General features: G+C 41.5%; 1 protein-coding gene across 2 annotated transcripts in view; it reads right to left on the minus strand.

Annotated features, from left to right (window-relative positions):
- The window catches only part of LOC138799259 (sideroflexin-3-like), a 29,856-nt gene that overhangs the window by 11,080 nt on the left and 4,332 nt on the right, over positions 1 to 14,444 (minus strand). For both annotated transcript variants that reach the window (XM_069980186.1, XM_069980187.1), the window contains 5 exons: positions 7,228 to 7,394; positions 5,175 to 5,345; positions 1,259 to 1,357; positions 817 to 892; positions 240 to 325 (listed from right to left, as the gene is read on the minus strand). In XM_069980186.1, coding sequence (XP_069836287.1) covers positions 240 to 325; positions 817 to 892; positions 1,259 to 1,357; positions 5,175 to 5,345; positions 7,228 to 7,391 — 596 coding nt within the window. In that variant the 5' untranslated portion in view covers positions 7,392 to 7,394. The remainder of the gene's footprint in view (positions 1 to 239; positions 326 to 816; positions 893 to 1,258; positions 1,358 to 5,174; positions 5,346 to 7,227; positions 7,395 to 14,444) is intronic.

Raw genomic sequence — 14,444 nt, forward strand, 5'->3', positions numbered from 1 at the left:
GTCCACAAGAACAAAAGGATCAAATACAACATCATCAAGTGTCAACAGGCCTCCATACACATTAGATGGGCAGCTGGGTTTTACCAAATATATATTCAGTTTGTATGGCCAGCTTAATTCTCTCCACATCAGTCTAGCAGAAAGCCAAATTCCATAGTGACCCTACGCGACCACCTCCTGGTTTGTTACAACATGTCATACAGCTCTACCATATACATAATGGTAAGACCCACACTTACCTTTGTCTCATAAGAGGGATGTTGATGCAGTTGGCCGCAGCTACAGCCGCAAAGGGCACAAAGCGTCCGATTAATGGAGGAAGGTGCTGAAATATAAAGGAATATGACGAGAACTGTCAGAAATTACAAAGTGAAAATGACCATACCCTATAAAGCTTAAGACCCTCATATAATATTCAGTTCTCAAAGATAAATAACTTTTTTGCAAATAAAAAAAAACACACCCCAGCAATATAATCTATGTGACTGAGATAAAAAGGGGCATTAGCGGTAATAGCCAAAGTCTCAAGAAGAGTTCAACTTTATTATGTAAAAATAGAGGTGTTCTACTTGTGTCTAATCCCTGTACGTGCTAATACTATATTATCCACCAACTTGGTCTTCAGTGATGAAGCTATAAGCATAGAAACAGACATAAACTATTAATACAGATTCATGTATGCCCAGAGCCCACACCACAAAAAAAGCTTTTATGGCACCATAAGTGGAATATGCAGGAAGCCCAATGATATATAGGGCCTTTCACAAAAAAAAAGTAAATTTACATAATATACATTACATTGTCTCTAATATTCACCTTAGTCATTGCCTTGAGTCCTAGAGCAGTGACGACAGCGCCGGTAGTTGCACTAACATAGGCCGTCCCCAGCTGGCTGCAGAATTGGTAACAGAGACAAGCAGGTTAGACATTGATAAAAAAAAATACATTTGTAGAAAATTCTGAAACTTTTCTGAATCTATGAAATAAATATTTGGCCGTTCTCCGCACATCGCTCCATGTAATAGGTGATAAGTGGCCGATGGCTGATTCCAATGCAGCCACACTCACATGTTTATTGAGACGCGTAATAGGCTTGGTAAGCGGGCACCAATGTAGCAGATTGGTATGTGCTTACCCCCGTGGCTTGGGCCTTCTAGTATGGACTTTAGAAACCAAGTAAAATCATGCAATGTAGCTAAGCTTATACTGTAAAATCAGAATAATACAAGTAACAGCAAAATGTATCAAGGTGTTTTACCTGTTGGTGATCGGGGCATCTCCACTTCTATTGGTATAGTTCACAATTGCATTAAAAGACTGATTGATCCACTGCCAAAATACAACGGCGGGGGTTGTTCTGTAGGTAAGATGAGAGCCGGTCGGTGTTAGTTTTATAATTTTAGAATCTTCCGCAAAAAAATAAATTATAAGGAGATGGTCTTTTAGTTAAACATAGTCATAACAACATGTGACTCGCAGCCCTGGGGTAACTTGGGGACACATGTGCTTGTACTATGGGATGGAATGTAGAACGTAGAAAAATGGTAATACTGTATATAAAGATAGGAGATTATTATATTGGTAAAGAGGTAGTCCTCAATATTCATGGAAAGCAGAAAACTACGCCCACCAGCTGCTGATTGGCAGTTATCTATACATGCTGTGTATAGGCAATCAACTGTCAGTAAGCAGGCGGGGGGAGGGGTGTGGCAAGAATCCTATTCTACTGCATATTAGGAGAACGGCTGAACAAAATGATGTAAGTAATACACCGATCTGTTTAGCATTTATATCACTATGCTGCCCTGATTTAAGGCACGATAAACCTAGGGACAGATTCCCTTTCACCTGGAAATGCAGTACCAAATTGTTACTTGAAGTGTTAAATACGTCTTTGGGGAACAATACAATGTGACTGAAATGTGCTTAAAAATGCTGTTTCATGCTGCAGTGAAGTGCCAAAGAGGCATGGTCCAAGCAGATAAAGGTTCTAAACTGCTGGGCCACACCTCTTTGGCACTTGGCAATCTACTCAAAGATGTTTTTGTTGTTGTTGTTGTTGTTGTTGTGGTAGTCACACACAGCTAAATAAAAGGTAATATATATATCCTTTCCCCAAGAACTGTATAACATTGTGTGCACTTTGATAATTGATTTCCAGATGACAGGTTTAACATTTTAACATTGTATCCTGTCAAGAGATCCACCAGTTGCACAGGTGACTGCAAGTAAATAGGGATCCTAAAACATGGAGACTTTGTAAATGTAGGTGTGAAGCCGATGCAGTGGAGCTCAAGTCTATTGTTTGTTGTCGGGTATGTCAGTGTCTAACACATCTCACCATTACTACATGGACTTGTAAGAGCTATTGCTATTCTACATGTATATTATAACATACATGTAGCCAGATCAAACGAAGGGCAGGCAAGGATCAAACAACCAACAAGAAATCGTTCATGTGTCGTTTATTCTTGATTTTGTGCTGAAACCAAAATCATTGTTAGTCGTTCGCTGATCGTGCAGTGTAATTCCATATCGTTCGCTCTTTTGCTGGGATCAGATGGAGTAAACAATCACATTTACTATCATGAAAACCATCGTAACTAACAACTATTGTTCTGTGTAATATAGTGAACGACTTCAAGAAGCTCTCCTTTGCTATCATTAACCGTTAAAAATCGCTCCGTCTAATAGGACCCTAAGGCTGGGTACACACTACGTTTTTGCAATCCGTTGCTAACAGATGCTAACGGATCCATTTTTCTATTGACTTCCACTATAAAAGAACAGATCAAAATGCATCCTTTTTTTAATGTACACAAAAAAGTACTTGACCTTATTTGTGAGTTAGTTAAAAAAAGGGCATGGTTCAAACTACGTTTTTCCAATCCGTTTTTTTTTTTCATCCATTTTTACAAAAAACGGATGCATTTGTGTGCATTCGTTTTGATCTGTTTTTCCATTAACTTCTATTGTAAAAAAAAAAGCATCCGTTTTTCCATCCCTTTTTTGCAAAAATGGATGGAAAAAACAGGTTGCAAAAACGTAGTGTGAACCCAGGCCTTTAAAGTGGACCTATCATTTCGTTGAAGAACTCCTGCAGGTACGCTGTCCTCTTCTGAAGTGGGACGATGATGGAACTTCTGGGAGAGCCAAACTGCATTGTAATAAACTTATATAGGCTATGTTCACACAGTCAAAAATAGAGAAAAGGCGCCCGATTTTGATATTTTAAAAAACGTCAATTTTTGCCACTATTTAACTGACTGCAATGCATTGAAGTCAATGAGAAGACGGACGTCCAATGCACACAATGCATTGAATACATTTTTACTGAGAACGTCAAAATAATGAACATGATCATTATTTTCGGACATCTCTTGCAAACAACGGACAGTCTTTATTAGTTGTTCACACAATGTTTTTCTTTTTCCACCGTTCTTTCTTAACTTGCACTAATAAATTCAATGGACTTTTCAATTAAGCCGCACCCAAAGGACAATTAGCAATCCCAAACTAAAATAATGTGCTAACACCCGTCATTGCACTAAGGGGAGGCCAGACAGCTAAATGACGTCCGTTATTTTAGTCTCAAAATAACGGACGTAATTTTAAACAGAGCTGAAAAAATGTTGTGTGAACATAGCCATATACTGCTGCGCAAGCAACATGATAGGTACGATTTAACAGGGAACTAGGGGGCATTAGCAGGAACACCACCACATACACAGTACATGGCTCATATAACGCATAATACTAAATGTCAGATTGCTTTGGTGTGCATATTCTAACATTTTGCACTATTGACTTATAGAAAGAATGTAAAACATTTTAAAAGTATCTCTGGTATTTCAGTACACGCCAAAGAGCCGTCTGTGTTTGAGTTTTAGCTATTGAAACCCCTAACGCAATGGCAATGACTCAGAAGTAACTTCCTGCTTTAGGTTTTCTCTATTTTCTGTCTCGATTTAAGAATATATACACGGAGGAGATGACTCCTAAGATCTCTACTATACTATATCCTGAAAGTGGCAACTGCAATGACTATACAGCAGGTCTTGTGGTTTGTTTGTTTTTTTTTTGTATGTAGGGGTCACCATAGTAGCTACCAAAAGTTTATGCTGTAAACCATGAAACAATGCAAAAAAGGAATGGCACTAGGATGCATTATGGGAAGAAGGCAAGCTGGTGGAGGTAATGTTCTGCTGAAAAACGTTGGGTCCTGACATTTATGTAGCTGTTACATGTATTACCTAAGTAAACACAGTTGTAGGCCAATTACACCCACCCACCTATGTCCATTTTCAGCGGTATAATTCCCCAGCCATATTACAAAAATTGTTCAGGAATGGTTTATGGAACATGACAAAGAGATCAAGCTGTTGACTTGGCCCTAAATTCCCCAGATCTCAAATCTGATCAATCATCTGTGGGATATGCTGGAAAAACAGTAAAAGGATTTGATGGTACTGTCTCAGATACTACAGGATACATTCAGAGGAGTCCATGCCCCCAGAGGTAATAAGTAGGACCAACATATTATAGGAATGGTGCTAAAAGTATTGCAGCTAAATGGATTATATACTATCCACATATATATATATATATATATATATATATATATTTATTTTGTAATGAAACTAACACATTTTGAAGATTCCTCATCTATTTGTTAAATTGTACCCGTTGTACCCATTGGCCCAGATTTAAGGCCCTATTATACTAAACACTAGGCCTACCTTGGCCGATTACCATCAGATCAGGCCAATAATTCTTTAGCGTAATAGGGCATGTTCTGATTTGTGCAGCGACTTCACTGACTTCAATGGGCCGCCCAAATGATCTGAGGATTATTCGGACGGCTCTTCCTACTGCTCCACGCAAACTGTTTGTGCGTGTAATAGTAAAGGCAGCAAGTGGGGAATGAGGGGGAAGCGAGCACTGAGCTGACAGGTCTGTGTTCGCTTGCCCCGGATTATCTTGCCATGTAATGCGGCCTTTAGTCATGTATCAAAATCAGGCTCATTTTTGTCTCCGGCAGATGACTACCAATCACAGCCCATTCAGGAAGCTGAGCTGTGATTGGTTGCAAAAAATGCGTCTAATTGTTGTGTCAGACAGAATAATACATGCACGCCATCATGTGTGTTATTGATAGATGGATAGAGACATGCCTGTAAAATGTCAGCATGCAGCCTGTGATTGTCATGTTCATGGGCACCTGTGCCGACATCCGTCCTATCAAGACCATCTTCTCTCCTGTATCTGGATGAAATGCAGAATCGTAGATGTATTTGGCTTTCCATAGCTTGTCTTCAGTAAGTCCTGGGGTCCGGACTCCATTTCTGTGATTGATAATAAGTATAAAAATTTGTAACAAGATAGATAAAATATCATTTAGTGTTGGACAATTTGATAAAGTAAAATCTGCCCCTTCTTTACCTTTAGGCTTGTTCACACTGAGCAAATGGGGCGGAATTCCGTGGTGGAACTCTCCGCCGTGGAATCCCGCCTGCTTCAGTGTCAGACGGCATCCCTTTTGGAGGGCTCACGCGTCTCTGCTCAAAGAATTGACATGTCAATTCTTTGAGCGGAAAGCGGTGGAGGGCAGAGGCACACGAGCCATCTCATAGAGATGCCGTCTGACACTGAGGCAGGTGGGATTCCACGGCCGAGAGTTCCACAGCGGAATTCCACCCCAGTTGCTCAGTGTGAACATACCCTTATTAAGATCTTTACCACCAGCACTACACTAATAATGTATAACAATTTACAATACAAAATGTTGAATAAAATCCACAAAAAATCCTGCAATGTCTGATCCTAACCTATTTTTATTTTATCTAGCGCTAACATGACCTCATCTACATTACATTAAAAATACTAAGAAATCTACTATGCAACAGCTCTTTCCTGGATCTCTGCCTTGATGTAAACAAGTCCCTGGCAGGCTTTATCTGTAACATTGTAGTGCTGGAAATGGTTATTCTGTAGTCAAGTTGCTAATGAACTCACTGTGATTAATCCTCCGGTCATTACAAAGTAGCTACAAAGTTGCAGATAAAGCCTGTCAGAGACTTGTTTACATCAGCTGTCTTGGAAGGGAGGAGGGAGGAGGGGGGAGACAGAGAAAAAAGCTCACATATAGTTTTTTTTGTCTTCAGCAGAAAACAGCAGCTCAAAACTGGGGGAAGGAGACTGAATAGATAATAACAAGTATGGAATGGATTGTTAGTCTCACCATGGGTAACAACATATGAAAAGTTATATTTGAGAGGAATACCCCTTTAAAGAGAGTCTTCTGAAGTTGGAGGTCCAAGGGGATCAAATGTATATGGACAATGATTTTTATTAGAGAAGCAATTTCTTCAGTTAGGAACAGAACATGCTCTGACTGGTATAAGGAGTCACCCTCGAAGGTCAGAAAATAAAACTAGTATATTTAATAACAGTGCTTCTGAACTCTGGAAGTAACTACCCACAACAGCTACTGGAGGACTAGAGTTGAGAAAGATTGTTTTCGAACAATTATAATGTACAGCGTAATAATCACTGCCTTGGCAATAATAAAGATCTTGAGGGAGATTTATCAAACATAATGCAAAGTGAAACTGGCTCAGTTGCCCCTAGCAACCAATCAGATTCCACCTTTCATTTTCCAAAGTGTCAGTTAGGAACGAAAAGTGGAATCTGATTGGTTTCTAGGGGCAACTAAGCCAGTTTCACTTTACACCATGTTTGATAAATCTCCCCCCTTGTGTAAAGGCCCTATTCCATAGAACGATTATCGCCCGTATTCGGCCGATATCGGACGCTACGGACGATAATCGTCCAATGGAATAGAGTGCAACGATCAGCCGACATTGTTCATGTCGCCTGATCGTTGCAGTCGCTTGTTTTTCAACTTGATGAACAACAAGCGACTGATACAGCAACGATCTGCTGCCGTCGCTCCGTTGAATAGGAGCATCGGCAGCAGACGCTGCTGTATCCTATGGGCTGCCCGGACGATCAGCGATCACCCGGGCAGCCCCCCCGCAGCTCCCTGCCGCCCCTCCCACACTCACCTGCTCGCTGCGTCGAATAGCGGCGGCAGCGAGCGGGGAACGAGGAGCAAATGAGCGCTGAGAGCGCTAGTTTGCTCCTCAAAACGACCCGTGAAATAGGGCTTTAAGAAATACAGTATTGTCACGTAGAAAATCAATGTTGCCAATTGGTAGAGTATACCTGTAATTGTCTATAATGGTCTTAGCTTCATCAAGGACTTTAGGTCCAAGCAGAATATTTCGAGGATCTGTCACCATAAAGAAGTGTCTGGCTCTCCCTTCAAATGTGCTCTGGTCCCATCGAGGTTCCTTGATGTTAATGTTGAACGGAAGGTCTTCAGGCATTGTCTGTATCAGTACAAAAAAGAGCGGGGAAATATTTTCTGAAGTGTTACAAAGCCAAATTAGTGCAAAGGTAATACTTTATATCCTCTTCCTATCTGGTAATAATACACTCCTCAAGACTGAAAATACAACACAAAGAAAGAATTATAGAAATCAGAGGATTACTAGGTAATAAAATGTAAATAATCGAAAGGAAACAAAATATTTCAAGCATTTTGATTCATTTAGTATTAAAGTAGAAGTCTGGTGTAAATTTTTATTAAAGTATTGTATTGCCCCCCAAAAGTTATACAAATCCCCAATATACACTTATTACAGGAAATGCTTATAAAGTGTCTTTTTCCCTGCACTTACTACTGCATCAAGGCTTGACTTCCTGGATAACATGGTGATGTCACTTCCTGGATAACATGGTGATGTCACTTCCTGGATAACATTGTGATGTCACGACCCCACTCCCAGAGCTGTGCGGGCTGTGGCTGCTGGAGAGGATGATGGCAGGGGGACACTGAGGGACACAGGGCACTGGAGGGACACTGAGCATCCCCTTGCCATCATCCTCTCCAGCAGCCACAGACCGCACAGCACTGGGAGTCGGGTTGTGACATCACCATGTTATCAAAGGAAGTGACATCACCATGTTATCCAGGAAGTGACATCACAATGTTATCCAAGAAGTGAAGCCTTGATGCAGTAGTAAGTGCAGGGAAAAAAGTACTTTATAAGCATTTCCTATAATAAGTGTATATTGGGGATTTGTATAACTATTGGGGGCAATACAATATTCTAATAAAAATTTTTGCTGGACTTCTCCTTTAAGTATAAGAATCACATGCAGAAATACATGCACGTACACACCTTGGCATGCTAAGAGGGGGGGTTATCAATGGGTTTTTGAGTGCACACAAATAATCAGGACCCGCTGTTGGCAACACCTCCCAAACTGAAGAAGTCCCAGTGGTGTTCAATGGGCTCTGGAGGCCATGCAGGCCATGGGAGTATGTTTAGGCTACACAGGCTGATCCTGGTAGTATTAGCAACATGCAGCAACACTGTGATGAAAACCTGGGACAATTTTGAGAAACGACAGTACTGGTTCCACAACCAAATCCATGTCCAGCTATTGTACAAAGCAACCCAATGCCATAATATGGACGCCAGAAATACCGGAAGTACAACTACTTCTATAGAATTACAAGTATGAATGACAACTTAGGTAGTTGGGAGGGAAATGGTCTCTGTACACCTGGTCACTTAACCTGTATACCTAGATTCCTCCATACTAACCCATCCTCTCAAAGTCAATTTTGTCTGTCAGTCTTGTTCCCCCCCATTGTTACTCCTTTATGCCTTCTATGCATAAATCAATACATATAGGGAAGACAGTCAGCAATGCCTACATAACCCCACATGCCCACATGTACCATGGAAAAGAGCAAGCTCCTGTCGGGTATTAAAGAAGTCATGCACACAAAGATCAGGGACATAATATTGCTGCTTTGCAAAGTATTAAACTAATAAAGTTTCACAAAGTTATGTTGATTTGTAAATTACTTTTATTTAAAAATCTCAAGTCTTCTAGTGCTTATCAGCCACTGTATGACTTTCTGGAAGTGGTGGATTCTTACCCATGTGACACAGTACTCTCTGCTGCCACCTCTGTCCGAGGCAAGAACTGTCCAGATCAGTAGCAAATCCCTATAGAAAACCTCCCCATCTCTGGACAGTTCCTGTCACGGACAGAGGTGGCAGCAAAGAACACTGTGTCAGACTGAAAAAATACAGCACTTCCTGCAGGGCATATAGCAGCTGATAAGTACTAGAATAATGGAGATTTTTAAATAGAAGTAAATTACAAATCTGTTTAACTTTCTAAAACCAGGTGATTTAAAGGAAAAAGATTTTTGCAGGAGTACTTCTTTAATGCTATGGGCACCAGTTCATAGGATGGATGCCCTTCAGTTGGTAAAGGTATAAATATAACTAAACTGATAAGGGTTATCGAGCCTCTTAGTTATAAGGAAAGAGCAAACGAACTACATTTATTTAAAGGAGAATTCTGTCGAAAATTATTATTAAAGTATTGTATTGCCCCCCATAAGTTATACAAATCCCCAATATACACTTATTACAGGAAATGCTTATAAAGAGCTTTTTTCCCTGCACTTACTACTGCATCAAGGCTTTACTTCCTGGATAAAATGGTGATGTCACTTCCTGGATAACATGGTGATGTCACGACCCGACTCCCAGAGCTGCGCGGGCTGTGGCTGCTGTAGAGGATGATGGCAGGGGGACACTGAGGGACACAGGGCACTGGAGGGACACTGAGCTTCCCCCTGCCATCATCCTCTCCAGCAGCCACAGCCCGCACAGCACTGGGAGTCGGGTCGCGACATCACTATGTTATCCAGGAAGTGAAGCCTTGATGCAGTAGTAAGTGCAGGGAAAAAAAGCACTTTATAAGCATTTCCCGTAATAAGTGTATATTGCGGATTTGTATAACTTTTGGGGGGCATTGCAATAATTTAAGAAATATTTTTGCCAGACTTCTCCTTTAAGGCCTTATTACACAGGCCGATTATCTAGTGATTGTTCATGCAGCCCTGGACGCGCGATTATCAAGCCATATAATAGGCTCTATAAACGAGCACCAATATAATTGATTGATGCTAATTTACAGCGCTGCCTCCTCCTGCTCCTCAACTTGTGTGTTCTTAACAATACTGGCCTGGGAACAATCAAGTGCTGCCTCCTCCTGCTCCTCAACTTGTCTCTTCTCAACTATACTGGCCTGGGTGCAATCAAGTGCTGCCTCCTCCTCCTGCTCCTCAACTTGTGTGTTCTTGCCTCCAGTTATATGGGTTCAGCTCCAGTATTTTCAGAGGCTGAAGTTGCAGAGGAACTTGCCAGTTTAAAGCTGAATAAGGCGATGGGTCCAGATGGCGTCCATCCCAGGGTTCTTAAAGAACTCGGATCTGTGATTGTTGCCCCTTTGACAGATATGTATAACCAATCCCTGCTAACAGGAGATGTCCCCGATGATTGGAGAACGGCCAATGTTATACCAATCCACAAGAAGGAGAGTAGAGAAGAGCCCAGTAACTACAGGCCAGCGAGCTTAACATCTGTAGTAGTGAAAATGATGGAAACTCTTCTAAAAAAGAAGATAATGGATCACCTAAGAATTAACAATTTGATGGATCCAAACCAGCATGGCTTTACTGAGGGCCAATCATGTCAGACTAATCTCATTGATTTCTTTGATTATGCCACAAAAGTGCTGGATGAAGGTGGTGCCGTGGATTTCGCCTATCTGGACTTCAGCAAAGCTTTTGATACAGTTCCCCATAAAGATTTTAGAGAGATGTTGGAGAAAATTGGACTTAATCCCTGGATAGTTCAGTGGATTTGTGGTTGGCTGAAGGATAGATATCAGAGGGTTGTTGTGTGAATATTCCGAGCAGAGACGGGTTACAAGTGGTGTGCCACAAGGGTCTGTTCTGGGTCCTATTCTTTTTAATATGTTTGTAAGTGACATAGGAGAAGGTTTGATAGGTAAAGTTTGTCTGTTTGCTGACGACATAAAAGTGAGCAATAGGGTTGATATTCCTGGAGGTGTCAGTAATATGGAAAATGAATTTGCTTTGCCAGATAAGTGGTCCAAACAGTGGAAATTGAAGTTCAACATTTCCAAATGTAAAATAATGCACTTGGGGAGGAGGAGTCCTCTATCTGAGTATCACATCGGCAGTACTGTGTTGGAAAAGACTTCAGAAGAGAAGGATTTAGGGGTAGTGAATTCTGACAGCCTTAAAATGAGTCACCAGTGCAACCAGGCGGTGGGGAAAGCTAATCGTATGCTGGGGTGTATAGCTAGAGGTATAACCAGTAGGAAGCAGGAGATTGTGATCCCGCTGTATAGAGCTCTCGTGAGGCCACATCTGGAATACTGTGTCCAGTTCTGGAGACCTCATCTAAAAAAGGACATTGATAAAATAGAACGGGTCCAAAGACGGGCTACAAAAATGGTGGAGGGTGTGAAGAATAAACCATATCAGGAAAGACTTAAGGATTTGAATCTGTATAGTCTGGAGGAAAGAAGGGAAAGGGGGGACATGATTGAAACCTTTAAGTATGTTAAAGGACTAAATAAGGTTCAAGAGGGGAGTGTTTTTAGTAAAAAAAACAGCTCAAGAACAAGAGGACACAGTGAGAGGTTAGTTGGGGGAAAGATCAAAAGCAATGTGAGAAAATATTATTTTACTGAAAGAGTAGTAGATACCTGGAACAAACTTCCAGCAGAGGTGGTTGGTAAATCTACAATAACAGAATTTAAACATGCCTGGGATAAACATACATCTATCCTAAGATAATAAGAAAGAAAATACTAAAAGGGCAGACTAGATGGACCCAGTGGTCTTTTTCTGCCGACAATCTTCTATGTTTCTATGTTCTCAACAATAATGGCCTGGGAGCAATCAAGTGCTGCCTCCTTCTGCTCCTCAACTTGTCTCTTCTCAACAATACTGGCCTGGGTGCAATCAAGTGCTGCCTCCTCCTGCTCCTCAACTTGTCTCTTCTCAACTATACTGTCCTGGGTGCAATCAAGTGCTGCTGCTTCCTCCTCCTACTCAATTTTTTATTATTATTATTATTATTATTATTATTATTATTATTTATTTTTATTATTATTATTATTATAATTTTTTGTTTTTTATTCACTATTTTTTTCACTATTTTTGCACTTTGATTTTTTCTACTTTTTTCATTGTAATAGCAACTGAAACTAAACTAAACTATAACCTATCAGATTTATTCAGCCGTTATAGCAAGGTTCGTTTTAGGTTCGTTTCCTACGAATCCGAACTTCACGAAAGTTCGCCGGATCGAAACAAATTTTTCAAAAGTTCGCTCATCCCTAGTTGTCGATTTTCTGCAACTGATCTCCACAGATTATTTAGTGCAGATTCACTGCACATTACTGCAACTGTTCAGTGTGTGAACATAGCCTAAAGGGACTTTTATGGCATATTTACAGGATATGCCGTAAATGTCTGACAGATACAGGCACCTACCTCTGGGACCCAAACCTACCTTAAGGTCTAGGCCTTTTGAGTTTTTACCTTTATGGATCAATAGGTGGCAACAACATTCTAAAATATACCCATACCCCCTCCTTCTTTCCATCCATGTTGTCTCCCATCCCGAGGCCTGTATGTCTTTTTTTAATCTGTGCTGACTATGGACCTATGAGTCATTAGTGGTCAAGCTTGCAAAAAACCTGTGAACTATTGACAAACACTGATGAATCATGGAAATCAGCAGCTGTATGTCAGCAAAGAAGGAAAGGAGGATGATTCCCGCTATCTGACCACAGTTATTCAGAATTACAATGTACACTTAAAATCCGGTCAGCAAAAAAAAGATTATAGAATTATATAAATCTCGCAATTCGTGTAATGGATTAAACATTAAATCTATTCTGATGTAGAAGAAATAGAATTTGGTTTATTCAGTAATCTGGTTCCCGGATCAAGCCGAAATTCATTGTTGACCCTTGTGGGCTCTGACGACGGCTCTGACGACGTCAGAGCCGAGGGGCGGTCCGGGTCTTCTTCCTCCTCGGCGTCTTCATGCAAAGTGAATGGGGATGAAAAGGCTGCTGGTGCACATGCGCACCAGCAGCCTTTTCATTGGCTGGAGCGCATCACATGGCTTCCAGCTTGCTCAGCCCTGGCAGCCTTTTCCATCCCCTGGACCCGGAAGTCGGAGACATCGCTGGATGGCGGACGGCGGCGACGGAGAGGTGGACGGCGGGCGAATCGAGTGGCGATCGTCACCGGAGAGATGGTGAGTATGGTGTCTGTGTGTGTCTGTGTTTTTTTTTTTTTTGGGGTCCTGCGGGAGTTGTCCTTTAAAAAATATTTTCTTGACCACAGCAACCAACCACAGCACAACTTTCATTTTACCAGAGCAGTTTAAAGGTCCCCATACAGATTATACTGGTGGCAGGTTCAGCTATCAGTAATTGGTGTATTGGGCCTTTTGAGACTCCACTGCCAGATAATGTCGATGGAGGATAAAGGGCCAGATGTGATGAAATTTCACTGCCCAACACCTTTGTTCTTGGAGAGATAAGCGGCAGCCAGGGCTGTGGCCTTCCTCTCACCATGGAGAACATATGAATGTTCAGTTGTGACGATAGTTCATCTAAACTATCTGTTCAGCTGAACGATTTTTCGGCTGACAATAATTGAAGGTGTATAGGCACAGTAGGAAATGAAAATTGAGCAATGATAGGCAACAGGGATGGTTTTTCTTTTAGACACTCTTGGTAATTCCCTATGTCCAAACTTCCTTGGCTTTACATTGCTTGATCAGAGATTTGTGTCTACATGCTCCTGGGATGTAAATCTAACACTGCAATAACTCAACATGGGATTACTACTAAACTGCCAGCAGAAGAGGGAAAAGCAGCTTTGCGGCCATGACCCTCCCCATCTCAGCCTGTGCTATTAATCAATGTTTTCTAAAAATAAAAAAAAAATCTGGATGACAATCAATAATCTAGAGCTGGAAACTGACAGCCTCCTCTCCCTGTCTACTGGGACTAGAAAAGCTGAAGGCAAAGGCGGCATTAGCACTGGGATCAGTGACCATCTGTGTGTGTGTGTGTGTGTGTGTTTGCGTGTGTGCGTGTGTGTGTGTGTGTGTGTGTGTGTGTGTGTTCGTGTGCGTGTGCGTGTGTGAATCTGCACCATCTACTAGGGGTGTAGCTAGGATTCATGAGGGCCCCCCCTGCACTGCACATTTTTTGTGTTGCAGCATGTAAGTTAACACTGGGTAACTTACACACTGCAGTACATAAAGGGTTAAGCAGAAGGACACACGCTTTTATCTTCTCCCCTGGGCCCCCCTCCTGCACGGGCCCCATAGCAACTTCCTACCCTGGCTCTATGGTAGCTACGCCACTGCCATCTACGCTGTCAGTGAAACGTCAGGATCTACCAGCAGTCAACTTAACCTCTTACAAGTATTGCTGCATTATAT

The sequence above is a fragment of the Dendropsophus ebraccatus genome, chromosome 8 (genome assembly GCF_027789765.1).
Source record: "Dendropsophus ebraccatus isolate aDenEbr1 chromosome 8, aDenEbr1.pat, whole genome shotgun sequence".
NCBI classification, from domain to species: domain Eukaryota; kingdom Metazoa; phylum Chordata; class Amphibia; order Anura; family Hylidae; genus Dendropsophus; species Dendropsophus ebraccatus.